General features: G+C 58.5%; 1 protein-coding gene across 6 annotated transcripts in view; it reads left to right on the forward strand.

Annotated features, from left to right (window-relative positions):
* BAIAP2 (BAR/IMD domain containing adaptor protein 2) overlaps window positions 1-27,267 on the forward strand; it is a 64,197-nt gene that overhangs the window by 6,234 nt on the left and 30,696 nt on the right. For all 6 annotated transcript variants that reach the window (XR_005721761.1, XR_005721762.1, XM_040244795.1 and 3 more), the window contains exons 2-3: window positions 8,286-8,361; window positions 9,879-9,965. Coding sequence is in view for 4 of the 6 variants with exons in the window: in XM_040244795.1 (XP_040100729.1) it covers window positions 8,286-8,361; window positions 9,879-9,965 (163 nt within the window). In the remaining 2 variants the exon portion in view is untranslated. The remainder of the gene's footprint in view (window positions 1-8,285; window positions 8,362-9,878; window positions 9,966-27,267) is intronic.

Below are 27,267 nucleotides of genomic sequence, written 5' to 3' on the forward strand. Positions count from 1 at the left end.
ATAGCCAGGATCTCCGTTCCCTCTTAGTCGCTGAGTGGTGTGTGGACGTAATGTCCCCTCTCAGCCAAGCTAGGGACAGCCATCAGGTGGGCCTGTGTGAGTGATGACACACACGCAACGGGTTGTGAAACTTGCTAGGATTTCACAGGTGTCTGTGCTGTGAAAGAAGTCGACATCTTGACATCAGAATGGGGGTGGGAGCTTGGTAGGAGAGAGGGCATGCCCCCACCCCTGGGAGCTAGACTTCATCTAGCAGGGCGTTTGTGTCTCCAGGAGCCAAGTGTGGGCAGAGCTTACCTGCTGAGCCAGAGTGGCTTGTGCTGTTTCCACGGGGCTGTTCAAAGAAGGGGGTGTAGTGAAGGCCAAAGTGTCACTGATGTGGCCCAGGTGGAGGGAACCAGGGGCTCTGTACACCCACTGCTCCTCTGAGCCACTCTGGGGCCAGTGGAGACCCCTCTGACCTGGAGGACAGCCTGGCAGAAGTGATCTGTGGTCCACTCCTCCATTTCTTCCTTCCTGCCCCTCCCACAGAAGTCATGTTTGCACTCCAGGGGACTGATGGCGCTCAGGCCATGGCCAGCCCTGCCCTTGGGGCTCCAGGACCTTGCTGGTCACAGCCAGGAGGCAGCCAAGGGCCGCAGTCCAGTCCAGGCAGGAGGCCTGGTTGCAGGCTTCTTGCACAGATCCCACCAGGCAGAAAACTGTGAGGTTGGCTGCCGGGGCCCAGACGGTCTCACGCGCTCCTCTCATTCTGGCTCTGCTGAGGGAGGTGCTGTGGCCACCTGGGGTTTTGCAGTTGGCTGGTAATTCTGAATGATCGTGTGAAGAGCCTTCAGTGGGTCACTCTGTCCAGGTACCATGCTGGGAGTGGTGTGTGTGACCTTGTTTATCTCTACACTGCTTCACGAGGGGCCCTGGCCATCCCAGCGGGTGGAGGAGCCTCAGAGATGTGAAGCGGCGTGTCCCAGCCCAGCCCGGGTGCTCAACTGAGCCCAAACTGGAGCCAGGTCTGCCCTGTGGCTTCAAACCTGTTTTGTTTTTCCACTTAGGAGTCCTGTGGGCTTCAGGTGAGGATCTTCAGCTTCCGTGCCACCGTTTTCTCTTTCACAATTAGCTGGAGCGGAGAACCCTTCCTGGCCACAGGGAGCATTAGGCTTTCAGGATGAAAAGTTCTTGGAGGAGTAAGTAGTCCGTGGTGAGGGCAGGGAGGCCCAGGCAAGGCCTCTGTTGTTGCCGTCTGAGTTCCCGGTTGCCTGTGTTCCCGCCAGCACAACAGCGTTCTGGGATGGCTCATTCCACCCAGTGGAGGGAGGCAGGAAGCAAGAGAACAGCTTCAGAGTGTCTGGGGCTGTGTCCTTCCTTGCTCATTGAGGTTCCTCGTCCAGCAAGGAGCGCAGCCTTGTGAAACTCGGATCAGAGCCTTCCCAGGGACAAGGACAGGTCAGCAGCCCTGGAATGTTCCAGCCAGTCAAGCAGTAACCAAACGATAAGAGAACTGATGGCTGGGTCTTCACAGGGCAAGCGGGGATTGGTCCAGCCATTCGGTCTGCTCGGGTTGCCAAACAAAGCACCACGTGTGCTTGAACAACAGACAGGTGTGTCTCATCTGAAGCCTGAAGGCTGGGATCCAGGTGTGGGCAGGGTGGTTCCTCCTGTGGCCCCTCTCCTGGGCCCGTGGAGGCGGACTTCCACCTGTGTCCTCACGTGGTCGTCCCTCTGTGTGTCTGTGTCCTGATCTTTTCTTAGAAGGCCCAGTTCTGTGCAATTGGGGTCCATCCCCATGACCTCAGTTTTACCTGCATTGTCTCTGGTGATTGTCTTTGGAGGGCATCTTTGCAATGAGATGATGAGATTAGGCCTAACACGTGAATCTTTAGTGGGGGAATTCAGTCCCTGACACCAGGCAGTCATGGGGCCGCCACCCCAAGGTGCAGCAGGCTGGTGCCTAGGAGTCGGCCTGGGTGCTACTGTCTGAATCACAGGGAGCTGTGTGTTTCCAGCCCCTGAAGGTTTTCCGTGTTACTCAGTCAGATGGCAGCTCTCAGTTCTTGACACCGTTAGGACTTTCTCAAGAGCACGCTGGCTTTGCCATGAAAGTTACTAGGGTAGCTTGGGCTCCAGCTTAGCACTGACCTGGGACAGAAAGAGTGAAAGGCATGTGCCCTGGGGCCAGGCCAAGCAGTTGGGGCAGGTATGGCTGGGCCTGGATGCTGGAAGATGTCTGGGGCCTACAGGGCCCTGCCCCACCAAAGTCAGGACTGGCCAGAGATGCCTCTGGATAGGAAGGAGGTGGCTGGGCTGGAGAGGCCTGTCTTTGGACCCTGCTCTGCGACTTCTGGTCTAATGGATTTGTCCAGTTCCTGTGGGGGTGGCTCTCCCAGTGGGATGGCCCCCAGTCAGTGCTCAATGGACCCCTTCCCCACCCTCAGCCCACTTACTTACTTCCTGCCCCTGGGATCTGTTCCAGGAGGGGTCAGGCTGGAGGCATCTGAGGATCCAGGTCCCAAGAGAGAGCTGGGGTGAGAGCTGGGCGTCCTCAGCCCCAGGAGCCAATGATGGCGCCTGGTCCCTGCAGGGAGCCGGGGACTTGGGGGGCCCTGGGAGCTTGGCGGCTCCTTCCTCACCTTGCGTGGCCCATGCCGTTCCCCCACCCTCAGACTCGGACCAGGAGAATTGGCCTGTTTGTCTTTCTCCGAGTGTCACCTAGCCCAAGGCGCAGGGCCCACAGGGGCAATGGGAAGGGATACCTGCCGCTTGGTCCCTCCTCATGGGAGGCCACTGTGTTCCCCGGTGTCACTCTGGGCTCCATGCCCAAGACACAAGTTGTCACTTTTTTCTAATGCTGGTGACTTCCCCAGAAGCTGACGGAGGCTGAGAACCTCCATTTTGCTACTGGGCAGCCCAGGTGCCTTAGTTCTAAGGCCGGGTCCTCTCGCACGCGCCCTCCTGGGGAGGCTGTGGAGAGCTTGGCTGCTCCCTGCCCTGGTGGGACCCTGGCCCGTGTCCCCACTGGAGGTCGCTGGGCTGAGAATGCGCGTGTCGGGTGGGGGCTTTTGTCTGTGGGGCGTAGGGGAGGGGAGGGGAGCCTGGTGCCGCTCCAGTGAAACCGGCTGCTGTGGAGCACTGTTTGGTGTGTTCTTGTTCCTTTGCGGCCTTCCTGCAGCCACTGCCAGCTTTGACTCTCCCATCCTCAGCCCTCAGGCCGTTTCATGTGGAAGTGGAAGCAGCCGCGTCCGCTCGTTTCTCAAGTGCAAACCCGTTGTTGTCTTCTCTCTGGCTGGAGCCAAGAGAGCTCCAGCTCAAGACCCGCCTCCTCCAGGAAACCCTCCCAGCACTCTCGGAACTTCCCCAGTTGGCTTCCTTCCTTTGAGGAAGGTCCCCAGGACAGAGTTCCCAGTTATCGTAGGGGAGCAGAGGCGGGAGTCACACAGCGCTGCCCCGAGATGCCGGACTCTCTGTCTCAGGAGGGTGATCCTTCGTGCCCCTCTCACCCCACCCCTCCTTCAGTGTGAGCCGGGCCCTCTGTCCAGAGCCTCACGCAGTCAGTGCTCCTTGAGGGGGGCAGCAGCCTCAGGCAAGGACAGCCTCCTTTGAGGAATGCCGCCAGCTTCTCCCGGCAGAGCGTGGATGGTGGCGCCCCACTGGGTGTGGGTTGTTGGCCCCAAAGCTAGCGCCTGTTGTGCCTGTGCCAGAGGTGGGATGTGAGGGTCCAGTGGTCGTCAGTGAGGCAGCGAGGCCCCTCAGGGAGAGTGGATGAGGCACCAGGTGTCCTGGCATCAGCCTCTGCCTTTCGTTGCTAGAACGTGGCTCCTAAGGGAGCCCAGCGCAGGCTGAGTTGCCAGGTGGCACCTGGTTCTGTCCTGCTTGCCTTGGCGACCTGTCCAGAGAACACTAAGGCCCATATGGAGAGCGGGACAGCTGGGTTGTGTGGCCAGCCTGCACTGAAGCTGGGATTGGCTCTACCAGGACCCAGAAGACTGGCTCTTAGCCTCCCTGAACCTCCTTCTGTCATCTGTAAAATGGACAGCAGCGCCCATCACCAGTCCACTGAGGACTCAGGGTGATGAGAGTGTAAGGCCACCCCTCCCCAGGCCGTAGGTGGAGTCCAGTATGGTCTCGTCCCCTGAGTCTGTCCTTCCAAAGGTTGAGTGTGTAGGGAGGGTGCAGCCTGGCTTGGCCGTGGCACACAAGCAGACACACACGCGTGCGCACATGTGCACAGGGCGCAGGCGGACCCCCGGGCCCATCTTCCTAGACTGCACGAGAACCGGAGGGGAAACAGGAGGCACGTCACTTCCCTGTGTCGGCAGAGAAGCTTTGCTCTTTGTTTGTGGCGGTCCTGCCAGGAAAGTTCTGGAGGGGTTTGTCGCCAGGAGCCAGAGCTGAGGGATAAACAGGATCCCCAGGATGACAAGCAGGGTACCCTGGGCACCGGCAGAGCCGGAGCACAGTCCCGTGGCAGGGCTCCCTCCCTCCTCGTGACCCCAAGGTGGAGACGGGGCTGTCCTACTGCCCTGTGTCCTCACTGGCCGGGCAGACCTGTGACCCGAGTCAGCCAAAATGGGCGTCACTGCGCAGGCGCTGGGATGCCCAGGAGCCAGCTGGGCAGGAAGGCTGCTGGGGACCTGCCAGCGCTGCCCATGCAGCCGGGCCTGGCCCCTCCCACTGATGCCCGGCAGGGCTGGGGGCCCCGGGTGGGGTGGGGCTGACCCCGCCTTAGAGATTTGCCTTAAGATCTGGATTCCTGGGACCGCAGGGTGGCAGGGACATGGACTGTGTGACATCTTGGCAAGAGGGCCACCAGGAACTGCGCCAAGCTCACAAGTGTCTCTGGCAGGGACCCCCTCCTCCCCCTAACCCTTCTGGAGCGTGTGTGCAGTGGGGGTGGCAATCCCTGCTCCCCACTGGCCCCTTATAGATCCTGACCCAGCCAGGGAGGTAAGTGAAAGAAGATGCTGGTTCTGAGCGTGGTGCTCAGCCCAGGGCAGGCCCGGTCGCCGTGTGCCACAGCGCTGGACCGTGTGCCACAGCGCCACACTTGAAGGGATTTGGTTTCACTTGCATAGCACAGGCTTGAGTTTGCAGAAGGCGCTGGTCATTGCTCATGTCGTTGGGTCTCCATCCTGGCTGCAGGGAACTGGTCTCGGTGCAAGGCCTCTCCTGAGCTCCCCCAAGTTCCACAGCAGGCGTGAGGTTGGCCTCGTGGTACAGAGAGGTGTGTGTGAGGAGGCCGCCCTCCTGGGCTGGACTTCTGTTGCACACGCCCTTTGGCATCAGTAAGGAAGCGAGCTCCCTTCTCCAGCCCCGGCACGTGCTGTGGGTTTGAATCTCAACTCCCTCTGTCCATCCAGTGCAGTCCCACAGAATGACACCGTAGTTCCCCTCACTTCTGAGAAAGTGACAGGTAGCAGAGCCCCTGGGTCCCCCCGGCCTGCTCACCGGGCCTCTGTCGGCCTCTGACTTGCCCCTCCGGGGCCCTGCGATGTGTGGAGGAGCTGCACAGGCCCCTAGTTAGGGGAACGCTCACTTGCTGTGGGGGTGCCAGGGCCCCACTGCAGGTCTCTGAGGGTGGGTTTGGGCCTGTCATGGGCCTGGGGATAGCATGGCCTCCTGGGTCCAAGTGCGTCTGCCTGAGCCCTGGGACAGCCTTGGGCTCAGGCTCTGAGAGGGCCCCCTCTCAAAGGAAGGTCCCCACGGGGAGGAGCCCCACCAGAGGGGCCAGGCCCTTCTCAGGCCTCCAGGGTCCCTCCAGACAAGGTGGTCTCGGACCTGACCTGTGTCTGGTGGTCCCAGTTCTGAGCACTCAGTGACCTGGAGGCAGCTGGGAGCCCGCTCTCCCACCAGGGCGGTGTCTGTGAGGAGCTGGAAGGAAGGGCAGTTCTCCGGCCAGGGCAGGAGGGCCTCCTGCTTCCCCATCCCCACAGTTCACGTCTCTGCCCCTGCCTCAGGCAGGTGAGTCAGCGGCACCCGTGTGACCAGGCAGTGCCTGCCCAGGTGGCCTGGCCGGCACCGCAGCGCCCCTCCTGCCCTGCCCCCTCGCACCCACATTCCCCGTGCATGAGCTCAGCTGCCGCACTGAGGAAGCGAAACCTGGCCGCTGTGCCCGTGGGTCACTGGCGGGTGTGGGCGGCTGCTGCCGTGGCCCCTCTGTTGGCCTGGGCGGCCGCAGGCTGTTTGCTGCCGTCACTCAGGACGTGTGGGGCTCCGGGTGGGAGCTGCGGAGCCTCCTCTTCTGCCCTGGGGGTGGTCCTAGAGCTCTGCGCCCCAGGTTGGCTCTCACAGGCCCCCAGCCCCATGCCTGTCACTGCAGTGAGACACACATCTTACACTGAAACTGCACACACACACGCATACTCGTGTGCACATCTGGAACACAGAGTCGGGGTCAGAAGCTACCCTCGCCGGGTCTGTACTTTGCTTCAGGTCCGTTTCTTTTGAACGAGCAAACACATGCACCCGCCAGCATTCTCTGCCCCAACACAGGCTTGGGTGGCGTTGAGCAGTGAGGCGGAGGGCTCAGCCAGCCTGTGTGTGCACCCTTGGCAGGCAGTCTAACCCGGGGCCCCTCCGCAGCCATCCTGGACACCAGTCCCTCGTCCACTGCCTGTTAGCTGACACCCTGTCCTGACTCCCAGGCCCTCCTTGGGTTGGATGAATCTAGACTCAGGTTCTCCCCCAAAGTGGTCTCCAGACCACTGAGCTCTGTCCCTCATTGTGATGGGGCCAACTTTCCACTGAACCTTCACCTCTTAGGTTTCTGAGCAGCTCTGAGGGGCCGCCTGCGTCTGAGTAGTCTTGGCTATGATCTGGTCTCCTTGGAGCAGCCAGGGGGTACATTTCCTTTTGAAATGATCGGATAGACCCTTGGTTTCCCATCCTGCTTAGGGAAAGAGGCGTTCCCTCCACGGGCTGTGAGGTGGGGGCTTGGCCATTACTGCACCACTCCCGCTTGTTCTTCCCTCCTGCCACCCTTTCCCCGGCTCTCGCCATCCTGTGCCTCACACCAGCAGGCCCTGGCCTCAGGGTCTTTCACTCTCCTGCCTGAAGCCCTCCTCTCTCGACAACATGCTTGTCTCCCCGGCGTCCCCTCCGGGCTGAGCCCAGTCCTTCTCTCCTGTTCTCCAGGCATGGGATCCTGCCCAGTGTGTGGCGTGGGCCTGTCTCCCCTCCCAGGGTCACTGCTGCGTCCCCCGTATGCCTCAGCCCTGGTGCAGCACAGGGCAGGTGCCCCCCCCTTTGCCATGTCCAGAAAGGGAGGTGCGCCTGCCCTGTGAACTGGGGCGCATGTCGGGTGTGATCCCACAGCCCTTCTTGGAATCTGTGTCGGTCCCGCTGACTGAGGGCCAGGAGCACGGAGGAGAGCGGGGCTGGGACTGCCCGTGTGCCAGGTGGGCAGGGGCTGGCACTGCCCATGTTCATGCAGAAGCACCTGGGCCTCCATGGTTTGCCCACAGGGCCAGACGACTTCCCCTCCGGGGCGGCGTTTGTCTCTTACCCTCAGGAAAGATCAGACGCACATCACGATAACTGACCCGGAGATGTGGGATGTGGTTGAGATGGGGTTTTCCTTAGAAGTCCCTTGCGGTGTTCTCACCGGCTGGGTCTGGCACCCACCCGACTGTCAGGGCACGTTACCCAGTGGAGCTCACATTTGGCTGTTGTTTGTGTGCGCCTGTTATTATGCCTCGTAATTAAAACATTTATTTGGCCTTCGCAGTGAAAATCTGATTTCTTCAGTCTAAGAACTGGTGCTGTTGGCACCAAGACTTGAGTCCATCGGGCGCACGGATCCAGAGCTGCTGGCTTATTCATCGTGCGGTGTTTGCAATCAGGCTGCACGTTGCTCTAATCAGAGCTGATGTTTGGTAATTGATGTGTTGAGTGAAGATCATGGTGGGAGGGGGCTCCAGGCGGCGATGAGCCTTTTGTGTGTGGCCTGCTGGGGGCCCTTCCTCACTGACTCAGCCCTGCCAGACGGGGTAATGGCTCCTCAGCGCAGTGTGTCTGAGCGCTAGCTATATGCCGGGCGCGGCCACACGCGTCCTGCGCATGCTCACTTGTTTGATCGGCCAGGCCCCCATTGTACAGGTGTTGGTACTGAGTCTCTGGAACATCACTTGCCAGAGGACATTCAACAGGGACCGAGCTGTGGTTTGGACCTGAAGCCCAGCTGTGGCTTTGTGGGCTTGACCCATGTGTGATGGCTGCATGATTTTTCCCTCACCATTCAGGCCTCCAAGCAGCCAGGTGCCTTGCCCCTAAGGCTGTTCTCTGCTCTCTTCCAGACCATCATGGAGCAGTTCAACCCCAGCCTGCGGAACTTCATTGCCATGGGCAAGAACTACGAGAAGGCACTGGCAGGTGAGGCTGGGGTCCCTGGCCTGTGAGTGGGAATGAGGATGCCCGAGCAGGTAGACTGCTTCATGGGCCCTGATGAGGGAGGGACGAAGATGTTTCCAGAAGCCTGATGTGGCTGAGCGAGGGTGTAGGCCCTAGGTGCCGCACCACGGGAGGCCTGTGATTTTCTGTGCACAACGTGGACATGGGGCCAACTCTGGAAGCGGGCAGGTCAGCCAGCATGTTTCAGGCTGATGGCAGTTCATTTTCTGAAAGGAACAACCAAGGACATGTCTTACCCCGTGGGCTTTCTCTCAGAGTGACGTCACTTTACTCTCAGCCGCACAGGTCGTCGGCCTTGGGGGAACCCATCACGGCCTGCCTGGGGGCTCCTGCTCACACGCCCTGGCTGCTTGGATGTGAGGCACATGCCTCCTTCCAGGCCGCTCCATCCTCACCGGGGGACCCCCCGTGAGTTCTGCGTGGACTGGGGTGGGAGGAGGTCTGAAGGTGTCCTCCAATCCCTGTTTTCCTGGACCTCCCCAAAGGATGGAGCCCCTCAACGGCCCTCGGCCTCCCCAAGGCTAGGCTGGGACCCGCTAGGCTTTCCTGTTGTCTCTTCCAAGGAGCCCAGTCTGCTCAGCAGCAGGCCCTCCAGCCCCTGGGGCACGGGGCCCACACGAGCTCTCGGGCTGCAGAGCAGACTGCATGCACTTAATTGAAAACTACCGAAATGAAATTTGATCGAGAGCCCAGTTACAAGCCCCTAACTGGGTTCTGGAGAAAGTGGATTAGAAACTGTAGTAATGGTGGATGCTCCCCACAGCCCCACTCTGGAGGTGCCCTCATCCTCCTGGCAGCCTGAAGGGCGGTGTGGGGGTGCTCCTCTGATGAAGGGGTTTGTGGGCACACCCAAGGTTTTGAAGGGTCTCTGTGTTCCTGAAGGAAGCTCTGCCCCAGGCAGCGGCCCCTGGGCTCGGTCCCAGGAAGTCAGCTGGCCTGGAGCTTGCCGTCCAAATCCCCCGCAAAGTCAGGTCTGCCTCTGGTTTGAGCAGAAGTCGCCGTGGGAAGTGGTGTGTGAGGCCCCACCCCCCACCCCTAGCCGTGCTGCCTTTAGCCTGATTTGAGTGTGTGACTCACTCCCACTTGCAAGGCTCAACTCGGAGACGGAGGACGTTGTCAGAGTCCTCAGCCCAGGCTGGCTGTGGGGGGGTCTTCCTGTCGAACCAACTTCGCAGGTCTCCAGCTGGAGGTTGGTGCTCGTCTCATCAGGGGCACCAGGCCTCGTGGGCAGGGCGGCACCCTATAATTTAACTGGATTAGCTCTGGACCTGAGCAGTACACGATGTCCTTAGAGAAGGTGCTCTCAGCGTTGGGACAAGAGGCCATCAACAAGAGACGGGCAGAGGTCCTGCCTCGGCTGGAGCCTGCTGGGCGCAGGGGAGGTGGCTGCGTGGCAGGCGGGCAGGGCGGCTGAGTAGGTGCTACAGGTGGTGATTTCCTCGTGAGGGAAGTAACCACCCCTTCCTCTCCTCTCTCAGGTGTGACATATGCTGCCAAAGGCTATTTTGACGCCCTGGTGAAGATGGGCGAGCTGGCCAGCGAGAGCCAGGGCTCCAAAGAACTCGGTAAGACTCTGAACCATGGCAGAGACCCCGGAGGTCCTGAAGTTGGATGTCCCCAGGCAGATCGGGGACCCTGCCTTGTGCCTGGTCCTTCTTTCGTTTGGGATCGTGTCTTCCCTGTCCAGTAAGAAAAGACTTCCGAAACTGACAGACTCTCGCCCTCGGAGTTAGTGAGGGCTGTGGGCTCTGTAGGTTGCACCAGCAGCTCCAGGCCCCTTAGAAGCATGGTTTGGGGGCGAGGAGACAGGCAGATCCACGTTTATAGGTGTTTGTGGCAAAACTTGAATTGGCTGGCATAGGGGAGCCATGTGAGAAGGTGGACTGAGATGATGGCCTTTGATGGTGTGGGGAAATGTTTCTGGTATAAAAATGAGCAAGAAAAGATACAAACCCGTGGCATGGTATGACCAGATTTTGTAAAAATACCCTGGGAGCATGCTTATCTCATGATGGAGACCCCAGAAGCATAACAGGTAGGGTTTCTGGGTGGGGTTCTTTTCTTTCCACTTTTTCTGTTTGACACATTTCCAACAGCAGCTCACATTTCTTTTATCATCGAGGCACACGGTGTGAAATGTACAGAGCCGTGGGCTCCTCGGCACCACCCCAGGTTCTCGGCAAGTGGGAAGGCGTCTGGTCTCTCTGTGTGCCCATTCATTCTGGCTCCCAGAGGTGCCTGTGTCTTGCCCACTGCGTGGTCTTCAGCAGAGCCCGCCCACTCTCGCCAGCAGCCCACCTTCAAATTTCTCACACCATCCTGCCTTGAAAGCCGGGCCGGCCCACCACAGGGCTTTGCGGTGCCCTCTGCCACTCCCTTGTCTGAGGACACGGTGGCCTGGCTGGCCCCGCTGGCCCAGCCCTGAGTCAGCACCGTCCCTGGCAGGCCTGGCAGGTGTGCTGTATGTGTTGACTGCCACCCTGGCAGAGCAACGGCAGCATCTGGGCTTCCCTGAGGCCAGTGTAAAAACCAAAGCAACTACGGGACCTTCCTGGGCTGGGAGCAGGGGCTGGTGACTGTAGAGACGAGGGCAGGCAAAATAAGTGACCAGGGCCAGACTCCTCACAGAGGCTGGGCTCTGCTCACATGGATGTGGGCCTTTCTTCAGTGTCCACAGAGCTGGCTGGTCTCCAGCTCTGTAGCTCTAGGTGGTGGTGGTTTAGTTGATAAGTTGTGTTCGACTCTTGAGACCCCATGAACTATATAGCCTGCCAGGCTCTTCTGTCCCTGGGATTCTCCAAGCAAGAATACTGAAGTGGGTTGCCATTTTCTTCTCCAGAGGATCTTCCTGACCCAGGGATCACACCGGGGTCTCCTGCATTGCAGGCGGATGCTTTGCCAATTGAGCCAGCGGGGAAGGCCTCTGCAGCTCTAGAGGAGCCCTCATGGCCTCTTGAGGACGCTGAGCCGACCTGCCCTGGACGTCAGGCCAGGGTACCACTGGTGGGCAGGCCTGCAGGATGGGCCTGGCTGGTGACGTTTGGATGTTTGGGTGGATGGAAGCCTGAACTCCTTGATGACCAGTCATGGCTGTAAACCAGCCCACTCTGAGCTCAGAGGCCACTTGTGGGCCCTGCCTGGTGTTCCTGGGCCTCCCAGCTGTGGCTCCTCAGAGGAAGTTCGGGTGTTGTGTGTGAGCCTGTGTGTTTGTACATGACTCCTGTCTGTGAGAGGGGCACTTTCCTTATCATGGTTGATTGTGGCGGCCCGGGGGAGACATGTGTCTTCTCCCTGTGGTCACACGCACGTGCAGAAGGAGAGGGTCTGCCACGGGGAGATCAAGTCCCACCTGGCCCCATAGTGAGGGTGAACATGTGCGAATCTGTATGAGATTCTCCAATTTCCCAAAGTCCTTGGGGGTTGTTACAGCAGGCCCGGTGAGCGGATGGCAGGCTCCTGCCATGAGATCTGCTCGTGGAGGGGGCGGGGGCCACACTGGGCGCTGCGGGAGGGGCGTCCCTCCTCCCACCACTCTATTTGCTGTCTGGGCTCCAGCCTGAATCCAGGAACTTCTGGTTTACTTGTGGGTTTTTTTAACTCTCTCCAGGGGCTTGTGGTACGTGGGGTCCATCACCAAATGGGAGTTCCCACCGTGTGTGTCCAGGGAGGCACCAGCCAAGGGGAGACCCTGTTTCCTCCACTCACGACAGTTCTAACACCAGATGTGGGTTTTCCAGCACCAGCGAGCCCTCCAGTGTCTGAGGACCCCAGCCAGGGGTCTCACAGCTCAGCTCACTTCTGACACCATCTCCCCAGTGTCAGTTCAGACCCTTGTCCCAAAAGACTGCCCCCCCCTCACCCCAGAGGCCAGCACAACTGGAGGGTCCCCAGTTCCCCACACTTCTGTCCAATTTGGCGGCTATGAATGGGCTTCCCACCACTCCCTCCTCGGGTCTGGCTCTGTGCTGGAACAGCTCACAGAACTCGGGCAGGCTTACTGTCTTAAGGGTGTCATGAAGGACCCAGGTGAGCGGTCAGAGGAGCAGATGCCCAGGGCGAGGTCTGGGAGGGTGCCAAGCACAGGAGCTTTGTCCCTGTGGAGTTGGGGCACCCTACCTTCCCAGTACATGGGTGTGTCCACCACTCTGGAAGCTCTCCGAACCCCGTGTTTAAGGAGTTTCCAGGCATGAGCAGTTGTTAGCTCAGCCTCCAGCCCCTATCCCAGAGGATGGGGTGGAGCCTCTACTTCTGACGCTGGCTGGGTCTTTCTGGTGACCAGCCCCCATCCAGGAGCCCAGGCAGAGTTGCCTCTGGAACAAAGGACATTGCTATCACCAGGAGATAATGGGATTAGGAGCTCTATATCAGGAAGTTGGGGCTGGGGGGAGGAGGCAGAGACCAGCATGCCTTTCTTCTCACATCATCGCTCAATTTTTTCTTTAGGTAACAGCTTTATCAGGACATAATTCACATGCCATACGGTTACCATTGAAAGTGTTCAACTCTGTGCTTTTTAGTATATTCAGGGAGTTGTGCACCCATCACAACTGTCTCATTCCCAGACTTTTCTTCATCCCAGAATGCAAGCCATCCTCGTTAGCATTCACTTCCCCTCCCCCAGCTCCTGGAAACAGCTGACCTGCTGTCTGTGTCCATGGCTTTACCTGGACGTTTCATACAGAAGAAAGCGAGTGCTGACCCGCGGCAACCCATTTGTTTCCAGCTTCTTTCAGTTGACGAACGTGTCTTCGGAGTGCATCCGTGTTGTAGCCTGTGTCAGCTCCACTCTTTTTATGGCTGAATAATATTCCCTTGTCCACACAGGGGAATATTATTCCATTCCCCAGCTGATGAACATCAGGGCTGTTTCCACATTTTGACCAGTTTCAATGCTGTTGGTGTCAGCAGTCTGCACAAATGTCTGTGTGGACACTTCATATATCCCTGGAAGAGGAACTGCTGAGTCACCCGGTTGGGGTTGAATTTTTATTAAAGCAGCCCAGGTTTAAAAATAAGTCCCCCTGCCCTCCATGTGCCTGAGGCCCACTTCTCAGCCGTGCGTGTTGTCTGCCTGTGTTTGCTTCCATACGTGTAAACAGGCAAGTTTGTGCTGTTTCTTCTGTTTAATTTTGGACATTATTTAATGAATCTTTTTCTAGAGGATTTGGATTTAGCATTTTTATATTGCTCTTCTCTCCCCACCCAAGAGAACAATGACAACTTTTGCTTTAATCAGTGCCCATTATAGCCTTTGTACGGTGCTGGTGGGAATCCTCAGTTCAGAACAGTCTGCCCACAGCACAGCGGACGGCGGGTCTGAAATGGAAGCATGATGAGACAGACGTGAGTGCACACCTGCCCAGGTAGCGATCAGCCCTGGAGAACACCTCCTGCCTCTCTTGCTCCGTGTCTGCCCCATTCCAGACAACCACTGCCTTTCGTTCTGCCCTGAGACTTAGCACGCATTTGCTGGAGTCTCTCTAAATTGACTCACAAAGTGTGTGCTGTGCTCTCTCAGCTTGGCCTCTTTAATCCCATGATTGTTTTGAAAGTCATCCCAGTGTTACACATACCTCCAGACCATCCTGCCTTCACGACGAGTAGTTTCCGCTGTGTGGACATGCCCTATTGTTTATACTTTCTTCTGTTGACGGACATTTGGCTTGTTTCCAGTCTGGGGCATTTCCACATCCGCGTTTCTCTAATGAACTAATGATGTCGGGCATCTTTTCATGTGCTGTTTGCTGTTTATCTCTGTTTGCTGTTTATCTTCTTTGGTGAAATGTCTCTTTAGGTCTTTGTCCCCTTTTTTTGGTTGGGTTTTTGTCTTTGATTGAGTTGTAAAAGTTCTCTATGTATTCTAAGTACAAGTGCTCTGTCAGATACACACTTTGCAAATATTTTCTCCCAGACTCATTGGCCTTTCATTTTTGTCACAGTAGTTTTAGAACAGAAATGTTTAGTTTTAATGAAGTCCAATTGAGTGATTTTTTTTTTTTTCCTGAACTATGGTCCATAGGTTTTCATTACTATTTTGACAGCTTTGTTTTTTCCTAGAGGTAATAATTGCCTGCTTTCATTGGATATAGTTGTCAGTTTGCAATCATGAACTCAGTCCCAAACCTGAGATTGCACTCTGGGGTTCCTCCCAGCTGGCGGTGGTCCCGTTAACCTGGCTGCTTCTCCCCCCTCTTGAAACCTGCCTCCTAGAGCCCCCCCGCCACCTCCCCAGGGCCAGTGGTTGGGCTGTGCATGCATGGGACACCCTTCTTCAACCTGGGACTGTATTTTCTGTATCCTGGGTCCTGTCTTACTCCCTCAATTAGGGCGACCATCCTTCCTTTTAATGGTTCCTCAGCAGGAGAAGGGGAAACATATTTCTGAACGCATGTCTGTGGATATGTCTCTGTCTCACGCTGATGGCTTAGAATTCCAGGTGGAAGTTCACACCCCTCAGAGCTGGAAGGCATCGCTTCCTTTCCTCTGACTCCCGGTGTTGCTGTCTTCAGTGCTTGGTGGCTCTTTTTTTTTTTTTTAATGTGAGTTTTCTGTTTTTCCCCTCCTGGAAGCTTTTGAGGTCCTTATCCTTGGGTAGGTGCTATGAAATTTCCAGACATCGCTCCAGTGTGTATGTTGAGGGAGGGCCCCAGGGGGCCTGGAGAGCAAAGCATCCCAAGGGTGGAGGAGGCATGCAGCCTCCTGGGGCCAAGGGAGGGATAACGGGGGCCAGAGTTAAGCTGCAGCCCCGACCTGAGGACAGCGAGGGCACGGGAGGGGTGGAGGACAGGAGCAAGGGTACATCCACCAGGGCAGGGTGGACGAGGAGGCGGCATCCTGGGAGAAGTGGGAAAGTCTGGAGCCAAGGAAGGGAGCAAGGCTGAGGGTGGGGTGCGGCTTCGCCCTTGGGATGCCGGGTTTGTGCAGCCTGCTTGTTGTCTCTGCGCTGGGATCCACCTGTTGGCAGCAGCAGGCGCTGTGCTTTCACGGCTGTAGAATATTCCACGAACATGTGACGAACACAGTGTGTTTCTCGGTCCTTTCGTTCACTGCCCAGCTTATTCCCTGGGATGGGGGGTGGAGGGGTTGTTGCTCCTTGGGAGTGTGATGCCAACGAGGCCCACCACGAGTGACCTCCACGCGGTTCCACAACAGCCACGTCCTGGGTCTCTCCTTCCTGGCCTCGTCGTCCTCCCACATAACCCGTGTGATGGTCCACGGTGTTCCCATCTGAGTGAGGCTGGTCACCGCTGCCTTCTCCTCCTGTGCCCTCGTGCCCTCCTCTGTGTGGGCGAGTCCTGTCCTGCAGGCCACCCTACTCCCAGGTGCCAAGGCAGCAGCTCTGGTCCACCTGGCTCCTGGACGGGAGGGGAAGACCAACCCAGGACCAGCATCTTGGACACAGCAGAATGACAGTTTGCACCTGGTTACAGCTCGGGGTGTGCTGGGCACCCATGTACCAGGGGTGGGCAATCCAGCCCAGGGGGATGCCTATACCGGGCTGCCCTGCAGTGACCTGCTGAGAAAGCCAAGGACTCTGGGTCCTTCTGCGCTGCTTGCTTCTGCTCCCTGCTTGAAGACTGTGGTAGAAATGGTAGAGATTTTCAGATTTGGGACCCTTTGCTTGTGGCGGTAATGTTGCAGGAACGGGGTACCCTGGTGCATTTTGGCCACTATCCGACAGCGAAACTGTCGCTTAGGAAATGTTCTCTTAGCAGCTCCTTGGTCCCACTGGCTCTGCCTGTGGCCTTGGGCATCTGTATGAGCTCCCCCTCCCCCAGTGCTGATCAGGACCCTGGGGAGGGGGCCTGTGCTAATGGCCGAATGAGACGTGGCCCATATTTATAGATGTCTATAACGTTTGAAGAGAACTTATATTCCCCGACTATTCTCTGATTCTGGGTGCAAGGTTTCTAACTGTTCAGATCTTCAGTAATTTCACTTCCTAATTAGTAAGTAAAAGAGGTGTCCCTCTTACTCCCTGGGATGGTGGGCTCCTTGGTTTCTCTATGTGGTTTTGTGTTACTAAGCGCGTAAATGGCGAGTTGCACGCAGTTGCGTTTTCCTGATGAGCTGAACTTTGCGAGGGGACCCCTGTCCCTACCAGTCCTGTTTCCAGTCTATTTTGTTTCATGCCGAGTTCGTTTTCCTCCGCCCTTCCTGTCTGCAACCCGGGGGAAAAGCTCAGTTTCTGACCACTTTCTTCTCAACAGACCTTCCTCCCCTGGGTGGGAGGGAAGAGGTGTGGAACCTCTGCTTTCCCAGGGACGAGCCAGAGCCCTCAAGGGGCGAGTGCCTCTGGGAAGCGGCGCTCCAGCTGAGGCGTGGTGGCAGCCTGGAGGGAGCTGTTCACACTGGCAGCATCCCGGGCTGGGCGCCGGGCTCCTGACCAGAGACGTCATCTTGATGGGGCTTTGTCTGCCTTCTCATGGCTCGCTTCCCTCCCGGGTCCCTCTGGGTGTGGCCCCTGGCGGCTGTGGGGTCAGGGATTGCCAGCCAAGCAGTGGCAGACACCCTGGCCACTCCCCGGTCACCCTCCTTTCTCTGCCAATCCCTGCCCCGTTCTTCCGGTTCTTCCTGCCTTTTCTTTCCCACAAAGGGCAGGAGCCCTTTTCTTTCCCACGTAGGGCTCAGGCTCTGCTCCCAGGGCTGGCAGCCTGCTAGGATGGTGTGGGATTCAGCCATGCCGACCCTGAGTGGACCGAACCCCCTCGTCTTCCTGCAAGCCCTATGCCCTGTCCTTCCTGCATAGAGTAAGGATCTTGAGCAGCACAGCACCTCCAACACCTCCATCGCAGTGTACTCCCCGGAGCTGGACCTCTCATTGCCGGGGCAGAGGCTTCTGCTGTGAGTAAGGCTGAGGCCTGTGGAGGTCAGAGGTTAGAGCCCAGTCGCCGTGCTGCAGCCGAGCGGCGGGCAGCTGTCCCTTTTTTCCCCTTCCCCCTGGAGAGCAAGTGGCCACTCTGCCTTTGGTCCGACGGCCGGGAAGGTGGCCTGAGGCTGCAGCTGCAGACAGACCTCACAGTGTAGACAGCGTCTCATCCTCACCCCTCTCGGCTCTGGATTGGCTTTGATAGGCAGGCGGCTTAGCCAGGGTGCTGGGATGGCCGCCTTTCTCATCGCCTCACCTCCCTCTCGTCCCCCGCTGGCAGCCACCCACACTTGCGGTCGGCGTATCCCCGGACCGCCACCCTCCCTGCTCTGTCCAGGCATGCCGCGGCGGGGGATGACATCTCTGATCTCTGCACTTTGGTCCAAGACCCCATCTGCTCCTTCTCCTCATGGCTTTTGGCAGCTCAGGGCAGAGGGTGTATGCTGTCTGGGTCCAAGGCTCTAGACCAGTCCCCGGTGTGTGCAAACCTGCGCCTTCCCCAGGCCAAGGAGCCAAGAAGCCAAGAAGGTGACCGCAGTCACGGCGCTCCGTGGAGGTGCACGATCCGAGTTCATAGACCATGAATTTGGGGGTTGCTGAGATCTAAGAGTGAAAACGTTCACTTCTCCTGCTTCTCCATCTGCCTGGAGGCTGCAGGGTAGAGGGGGCAGGTGTCCTCTTGCTGGTCCCACCCTCTCCCCACCCCCCCGACGTGGGCAGCCGGAGATGCCAGCGTGGTGGGGAGCCCAAGGCAGAGCGCGGGTCTGAGCTCCAGTGTGGGCTCCGGGCCTGGTCGGGGTGGTCAGGGCTCCAGGTCAACTCCTTTAGCCCTGGAGGTGGCCAGTGCAGGAGCCATCCCGCCCTAGGTACTGCCAGCAGGGCCATGTCCCACTGCCTTAAACTTTAAGTAACAGGGCCCCTCAATCATGTCAAAGCACAGAGAGCAGGTGGGGACCCCCCAGTGCCTGTCCCCTGCTGACAGAGACCAGGTATGGCGTCTCACCCATGCCCTGTGACTGCTCCCCTGGGGTGAGCACAGTGGCGCCTCCTCACTTCTCCACCCAGCCTCCGTGCGAGCTGTCCCCAAGCCCTGCTGAAAGCGCAGGTCCTCCAGTCCAGGCAGTGGGCAGGCTGGCATCTGGGCCCTCTGCTCTACCCTCATGTCCACTTGTGCAGAACCACCGTCTGTCCTGCTGGCTGGTTTCTTCCCCAATGTTGCTCCTGGGGGTGCCACCGTGGATCTTAATCTGGTTCTTTGTGCAGGCGAGGCCGCCGTCCCATCCCCCTGACAGCCATGCCACCACGTGCAGTAGCCCGCAGGGAGCTGGCACACCTGAGCAGCCCACTGGGCAGCCGTCTGCAGCCAGGCCCCTGCTCCGCTCCCCAAAGCAACTGTGCAGAGTGGGGCTGAGCCCAGCACGGGCGGGAGTGGGAGGTGGAGGCCAGGGTCCCCGTGTACCTGGGCTCCGGGCACAGGGTGCACACGTGGGCAGGTTACTCAGGTGCTCTGTGCTGGAATCATTCATGTGAGATGGGGTCAGCTAGCTCCTTTGGCTGTGCGGGAGGCTAAAGTGACACCCCCCACAAGCACTCTAGGCTTTCCTGGCCGGCAGCGCTGACATGAAGCTGTCATTAACACCCCCCACAAGCACTCTAGGCTTTCCTGGCCGGCAGCGCTGACATGAAGCTGTCATTAGCAAAGGGCCCAGCCTGCCCGGAGCCCTCTTTCCTCGGCACGTGGCAGAGTTTCACAGCGGCCCATCCCTCCAGAGCCACTGTCTGGGGCCTGTGCTCAGGGCCTCACCCTGGCCATCTTGTCCGTCTGTGCAGCTGAGGGCCAGCGACCGAGCAGCTGTTTTGTTTGGCCCTCACCATCTCCCGAGGCCTCTGTTGTGTTCTCTGCCTTTGAAGAGCTCGCTTGTTTGTGAACCTGGGCATGTTCATGCTTGCAGGCGCCCTGAGTACCCAGATCTGTCCCAATGCCCAGGAGAGGGCAGGAGCTCCCTGCTGGGCGGGGCCTCAGGGCGGGAGGCGGCTCCCCTGCACCTGAACCTGGGCCAGGTTTGGCAGTGAGTCACTGGATTGAGGTGTGGCCTGAACACTCCCCTGAGCGTTTGGCTGCCGTCCATGCCTGGCTGCCCAAGTGAAGAACAGGCAGGCCATCCTGTGCCACCTTCGGAGACTGGCCTTGTGGGACCCAGCTACCTCTTCTGGTTCCTGCCGATGCCGCCGACTTGCCCACAGCTGCCTCCTTCTTAGCAGCGTTGGGGGCCAGTCCCTGTGTGGGGGTCACTGCAGTGCAGGGCCCACATGGCCCCAAGGACCTTCACAACTGTTGCCGGGTGATTCCGTTCACAGAGATGGTTCTGAGATGGCGCCACAGGCCATCCACAGGTCGGGGGCTGCCCGCCATGTTGGTTCCTGTGCCCTCCGGGAGGCTGGTCCCTTCCACGTCAGGCAGAGCCGGCCACAGCTGGCCGGGGAGCCCGAGGGTGTCCCAGCCTCCCCTGGAGGTGGGTGACAGTCTGTCTCGTCCACCTGCTATCAGACCCTAACAACAGGGCCTGACTGTGACTGCTGGGCCCTCCTGACAAGACGCCTCTTGGAGGACTTACTAGACCCCTCAGTGGGAGCCATGTTCATTTCACATCCCTGAGGGTCCCCACTCAGGACCGTGTCGCCCCACACTGTGGTCCCATGCTGGCCACAGGCCTCTGTGCAGGACGGCATCCCCAGGCCAGCCTGGAGTGGACTTCTTACCTGCATCTTGCCTTCACCTCCCCTTCACAGCGGAAACACCACAGCACATGGAAGAGCTATCCGTTAGCCCCCAGGAGGAGTGGCTGGCACACAGACAGTCACTGGAGCCCCAGGACCAGGGTCTCTGCTCTCTTAGCCTCCTTCAGGCCTCTTGACACCAGGCGGGACTTTGGTGGCGTCTCTGTCTCCAAGTTTGGCTTTGTGTGGATGCTAGACAGATCAAAGGGGCTGAGCAGGGATGGGGGGCTGCAGTCTGAGGGGTCCCCCTCAGGGCCCCCTGGACTCACACACCTGGTGTCAAGGGCTAGGGGCTCCAGTGTATCCACTTTGCCCGCCCTGTTGAGAGCTTTATGGGGCTGGCTCAAGCCTGTGTCAGGAGGGATTATTAAACGTCTTAATTGGATCTGCCTGTTCTCAGTGGCTTTGGCTGTAGCAGGAGAGATGGCTCAGCATGTTTTCATGCTTCCTCGGTGTCCAAGGGCCCCCTCTGGGGTGGGGACATTCACAGGGAACAGCAGTGCTTGGCTGGGTCTTCTCCTGAGGGTGGGCAGGGGACCCCAGGCCCTCTGACCTGGTTCCTGGGGGTCCTGCTGGGGAGGAGGGGAAGGGGGCCCTCAGCCGTGTTCATGCTGGCGGTGATGAGGGGCTGACGGGGTCTGTGAGGACCGGGCCTGGGCCTTGTTCCTGCCGAGGGGGGACGTGTGGCCTGTCCGGGGTCTGCAGCCATAGGCTCACTGAGGTGCGGCAGCATGCCCACAAAGGCTCTCCCGGCCTGGCCAGTCTGACTTGAGGGCCTGTGTGTCTGGAGGGTGCTGGGCGCCCCCAGTCCTGCAACCCCACCATGTCTCCCGCCCAGTTGAGGTACCTCCCGCAGAGTGCGCTCAGTGTCTGCAGTCCCCCACCCTGACCCCTGCAGGGGAGAGTGAGGAAGTGGTCCTTTGTTGATCCTTTGTTGACCTGGTACAACCAGGGTCTGCCTGGACTGAGGGGAGAGGACACCAGGTTGACCTGAAGTCCCTGCCTCCCTGTCACCCAGGCTCAACCCATTTGCTCCACAGCCCCCCATCATCCAGTTCCTTGAAGCAGCACCCCCAGCTGGCCTGAGTGGCCAGCCTGAGAACCCCCAGTGTGACTGTGGATGCCTGAGAGCCTGTGAATCAGCCAGGGATGCATCCAAATGTATATCTGGTTCCGGGAGGAGTGGGGTGGGGCTGAGCTTCTGAGATCCAAGCAGACTACCAGAGTGGCCAGTGCCAGTCCAGGACCTGACCCAGTGCAGGTAGGGGGCCAGCCTGGACAGTTGGGCCATGTGTGGTTGGCACCTGGTTCCACAACTCCCAGGTGCCCGGGTGTCCAGCTGCGAACACAGCACTGACCTCAAGGAGCCATCTGGTCTTGCTCCGCTTCAGAGTGGCAGTCAGGGAGGGTCACTGTCCGCTATCATCACCATGGTAACAGCCATCGATTTTTGTCCTGGTTACCCCTCTGGCCACCTGCCATTTTTTGCCATTTTGTAGGCAGGAGAAGAACACTGCTTCTCCCAGGGAGGAGCTGAGGCTTTGAGGCCAGCAGGGAGGATGGGAGGTTGGTGGCTGATCCCAGAGGGGTACCCCGGTGCTGTCTAAGCTCCGCATCCCATCCCTCCCACAGCCGGCGCGACATCCCCATAGCCCCTTGGCTGTCTGTCTTCCTGGAACGAGAGTTCTATATTCGTGCCTTGTTCAGGCGTATGCTAATTAGCTCTCAGAGCGCCTTTCCGCTCTGGAAGCCACCAGAATAATTGAGCATTATGGAAATTTGCTTTAGAAGGCTTCAGGAGGCGGTGGGCGCTCCCAGCCAAGTTTGAGCAGCTGACCCCTTGGCTCAGAGCCCCTTAGCCACCGGCAGGGGCCGCGAGCTCCGGCACCTCCTGGAATGACAGATTCTCGAGAAACGAGTGTTTTGGCCCCTCAGTGGCTGCTAGTGGCCCAGAGGAACACTGTGATCACTCAGCAGTGATGGGGCATCCTGCTTGCCGGGTTGAAGTCCGGCTCTGGAAGGACGGGGCTGGAGGTCTGGTCCCCAAGGAGGGTCGGAGGCCTTCTCTGAGCCTCGAGCACCATCTGGGGCTGCTGAGGACTACTCCAGCATAGGGCTCTGCCCGGGAGGAGGTAGGGAACGCCAGCAACCCTGCCCACCCCACTGGAGCGCACACACAAGTTATGCTTGTGGTTGCAGTCACGGCCGTGCAGTCTCGGTCTCGCCTCTGGCTGGGTTGCTCGTGTCCTGGGGTGGCACAGCTTGACGTCTGCTGGGGGCGGGGAGCAGCAGGTTACAGGACTGGCCTTCCGGGCTGCGGTGGCCTAGGGAACCCTTAGGGACCCATGCGGGCAGGGACTCCATGCTGGACATTTCCGTCTTTCCCACATGTTCAGATCTACCCTAGAAGCCTAATGCACTGGGAGCACCCTGTGTGGTCTGAGGTCACTGGACATTGCCCAGGTCCAGGCAGCTGGGATCCAGGTTCTCCTGTGTCCCCCACATTTGTAATGCTGCTGAAGATACCCACTTTCTTGTCACATCAGCTCCCCTGAACTCCCAACACTGTGCCTTTCCAAGAGCCCCCTACCCTGTGCTCTTGTCCACAGGGCTTTATGCAAGGCTTGTCTCACAACCAGGGTCGGGGACGGGCACAGCCCTCTTTCAGTGGGAAGGACACGGGTATGGCGTAGGGTGGTGAGGAAGAGAGCATACAGTCAAGACCCCTGCCCCAGCCAGACATGGTCACCAGGGAAGAAGGGCATAGACTGGAGAGAAAAGGGCACCACAGGAAGGTGGTACCTTCCTGCCTGCTGGGGCTGGGCTCTGCAGAAGGACGTCCTGTCTTGGTGCCCAGTTCCTGAACCACTGCACCTGCCATCCTCCCGCTTAAAGGAGGGTGTGGTGGGACCGCTGATGTCTAGATGGATGGCACCCAGATGCTTGGCTATCAAGGTCACTATTACTGACGGGGGCAGACACTTGCCCGGCTCTTTCTCTGGGGCGGGGACTGTGCTGTGAGCTTTGCCAGTCCAGCCCCCTAATCAAGAGACCTGTGGTCTCACTGATTTAATCCTGGGATGGGGTACAAATGTGTACACATAACCGATGAGACAGGTCAGCCCAGGCCTGGAGCCCTTTTCCTGGGATGCCCGGACTGTTGGCACCTGTCGCCCCTGTGATGGACATCCCCCAGCTGGTGGACACACACCAGGGTGGAGGCTAGTCTGTGCTCTGGGAGGTGGTCCTGCTGTGTGGCAGTGGGTCCCTGGGGAGGCCCCTCCAAGGATGGTTATTGGACTCCCTCCCTACCCCCCAGCCAGGGCTCAGCCCATCTGTGTCTTCCAGAGATGGGAACTGCCCTCTGTGACCTCCCCCACCCTGGGGCCCCACCCTTCTCCTGCTCCTCATGTAAATCAGGTTTTAGAAGTTTCACTGGGTTGCCCCCTGGACACTGACATCGGAAGCATTGCTCTCCTATGACGGTCACAGTGTTATGGAGAGGGGACTGGCCCTCCATGCAGTGTGCCTAGCCTTGGGGTCTGACAGCCAGGTCTTTACCCTCTTCATCCCATGCTGTCGCTACCCTTTGCTGGGGGTCAGCTCAGGCCACTGGCCGTCTCCATGGGAGCCAGTGCAAAGCTGGTTTCCTCAGGCCTGTGTTGCTTTGGCAAAAAAACGTGTTCTTTTTTAAGCCTAAGTGGGTGAGAACTCAAATCCTTCCTGAAATCCTGTCTTCACTCCTTTGGGATAAGGAGCCTAGTGTTGTGGCCTGGGAGGGGCCCCCAAGTGGAGTCTGCCCCCTCAGCTCACAGAGGGGGAGTGGAGCTGCCGAGGTCTGCTAGATGCCGGCCTGTGAACGGCCAGACCCTGGGGACAAGGGCCACCCCTCCCACCATCCTGGCTTGTTCCCAGTCTCCCGGATCCCCACTCCCCCTCAGCTTCTTGTCATTTGCAGATTATAAGAACATGGTGGTTTTTTTTTTTTTTGCAAAAAAAAGAAAAGCAGCCTCAGTCTTTAAAAATGTCAGCATTGTCAGAGATGCAAGTGGAGAGGACTCTTCTGGATTTAAGAGGCTGAAGACTCCCGACTCCCGGAGGAGAGATAAGAGTTCTGGTGCTGCTGGAGGTTAATTCCTTGTAACCCGTGATTTAGCCTGTTTATGACTGACTTGTTCCAGATGTTCACGGAGCAGCATTTAGATAAACAGAATGCTGATTTATTGAGAGAAAGACCTGAAGAGCTGGGCGTGCCGTCCCGGGTTGGGGAGTAGCTCTCAGGCGGTGGCACATCGGGGCGCCAGGCCCCGCGATGCAGGCGCTGATGGAAGAGGCTCTGTGTCAGTGGCCGCCCTCCCTGGGTCAGGATGGCCGTGGGCCTGTACACATGAGTCATGATCTCCAGCTGTAGAAGCTGACTTGCTGGCCACACCACGGGGCTCACTACTGTCTTGGATGGTTCAGCCGTGTGTTGGGAAGAGAGCTGGGGAGCCTGGTGGAGGGTGAGGGGGTACTCGCTTCGCTATTTTTGAGGCTTTGGGGAGGTTTGGAGGGTGGGGCTGGGAGAAGTGTGTTGTCTTTTCAGTGCTGATGAGGACAGATTGACCGTCACATTGATCGAAGGGCTGTGGGTGGAACCTCTGGGTGTGGCTACAGAATTGGCCTCCATTCAGGTCCCCTAAGGGTCAGCATTCAGCGCCCTGGGGGACTGCCTGATGTCTTATGGAGCTCCGGTGGGAGGCAGGGCTGCACCTGGGCTGACCTCAGGCTTAAGAATCAGTGAGATGAGCCTCCCTGCCGAACTCCACCCCTCCATCTCTGGGTCATCCAGGGCCACAGGCCTCCTTTGTCCTCCTGGCCCGCAGGCAGCTCTCCTTCCTGACCTGCCTGGCCCACTCGCCCTTCACTCCACCCCATTCCTCACCGGCCCATGGTTTGTCTTCCTCTCCCGAGAAAGAGCATGGCCACCACAGAGGAAGGGCCTCTGGTTAACTCTCTCACCTGCAGCGGCACCTGCTCACGAAACAGGCAGGGGTAAGATGAAGGTGAGCGGGCGCCCCAGGCTGCGAGCAGGTCACCTTCGTCGCAGTAATAACTCCCACATCAAGACACCAGTCTGCAGTTTCTAGAGTCTGTGCCTTTTAAACATCTGGTACATGTAACTTTCTCTAGTCTCCTGGACTCTTTTATCTTCTCCCAAAGATCCCAGTTTGGGGAAACACTTGAATGTTTCGGAGATCTGAGATACCAGCGGTGGGTCCTACATCCCCGAACACGTATAAAGTGAGTGAAGACATCTCACTCCTGACTCTTGCCGCTCCTCCCGTATCACAGCAGGGCCCCGCCCTTTGGGCGCCCAGACCTGGCCTGGAGCTCCAAGCGAGCAGCTCCAGCCCTTGGCCTCCTGTGGGCCTTGGTCCTGCTCACACTGCTCTGCTCAGGGTCTGCCCTGCTGCCGCCCTCTCACGTGTGGGGCCTTCCCACACCAGGGCCCCCTTTTCCTCAGCCATGCCCTCACCTTCCGGCACATCTCCACACTGCGTCTGTGCTGGCGAGGTCTCTAGGTTCTGCCTTCTCTCCCCTTGGTGGGTGCCTTTGGGCCCCAGGCACTGGCCAACACTCACCCTGGCTGATGCCGGGCCCTTCCACCTTGTCCTTGTACTGAGGTTCTTGCCAGGGGCTGTGCACCATTTTTAAGAATCTGTTGGAAATTTTTTTGTATCAGTGGTAAAATAGAAGCAGAGTGACAGCCCTGGTGCTTTCCCTGGCTCACGATCCCTGGGTTTGGTAGAAGCTAGCTCCTACTAGGGTGGGGGGCAAAGTCTCCCCTGGGGACGGCCCCCACCCTCCTGGCTGAGCTCTGAAGCAACAGGGATGCTGAGTCACCCCGACTTGCTGGAGAGGCAGGCTCCTCGTTGTGGAATCAATTCCTATTAGTATCTGCAGCCTCATCTTCCCAGGAGATTTGGACGAGCCTGGAGCAGGGAGCAGGCCCTGCAGAGATGGCAGTGGGTGCCTGGGAGGGACACTGGGTCTGAAGGAACCTCAGAGGGCCTGGCAGCATTGAGGCTCCAGCCCCTTACGTGGTCATGGTGCTGGCCAGAGGCCCCCTGTTTACTCAACTCCCCAACCCCGCCCCCAGGATCTGCTGGCTGGTGGACTTTCTTTCTCTAAGAAGATGGGAAAAACCTCAAAAATCGTGTTATGAAGATTGTTTACAAACAGAATTTAGGGTGGTTATAAAACAGCTTCCTAAGGAGAGAGCTGATTGTCACAGCAGCAGTGTTTATAACAGCCCGAAAGTGGAAACACCCAAATGTCCACCGGCGGACATCAGTGGATGACTAGTTAAAGTGTGGTCCCTTCCCTGGAATGTCATCCGACTAGGGAGGGAATGAAGCCCTGACACACTGCCGCCGGTGAGCCTCAAAAACCAAAAACACGCTCAGGGAGGAAGCTAGACACAAAGGTCTGCATCAGGGGATCCCGTTGATACGAAACAGCCTGAACAGGGGGATCCATATAGACACTAGCTGAGTGGTTGCCCAAGGCTGGAGGGGAAGGGGAGTGACCGCTGATGGGGACAGGTTTCTGGAGTGACGAGAACCTTCTGGAATTAGGAGTGGTGGTTGCTCGACCTTGTGACTGCCCTTGAGGACAGAGTGGCCTGTTGGGGCCCCCACAGGCCGGGGCTCTCCAGTCCTCCCTGTCCAGCCATCCCGGCTCCAGGGTTGTGTCCCTCTTGGGGGCCACATCCCTACTAAGAGGCTAGACCAGTTCTTTGTGCGTCTGTCACCTAAGACAAGGCCACCACCCTGAGGGACAAGGGCCCTGCCTGGCTCCCAAGGCTGCCGCCCTGCCTCTTTCCAGGGGCCCACACACCGTCTGCAGGCTCCTTGGGCTCCCTAGCCCCAGGTGTACAGAGCAAAGTGGGCGCCGACTGTCTTGACATTGTCCCGTCCTAGTTGTACCACCAGCCAGACTGTGATGGAGGGAAAGGTGGTGACCGGCACATCGCCTGTGTCTGTGAGGAAGCACAGCTCGTGTGCTGATATGTGTGTGTGTACACACTGCCCCAGCCCCCACCTTCCCCTGGGGGCAGGGAGCTGCCGTGTGTACCGGATCCCAAAGCCGGGAGGCGGGTATTTGATGAGGTTACCGGGAGTACCAGGAATTTTTAAACTCAGAGCTGAAGGGTGTGCAGCCCGAGGTGACTCACC

Source organism: Oryx dammah, unplaced genomic scaffold (genome assembly GCF_014754425.2).
Source record: "Oryx dammah isolate SB20612 unplaced genomic scaffold, SCBI_Odam_1.1 HiC_scaffold_8, whole genome shotgun sequence".
In the NCBI taxonomy this organism is placed as follows: Eukaryota; Metazoa; Chordata; class Mammalia; order Artiodactyla; family Bovidae; genus Oryx; species Oryx dammah.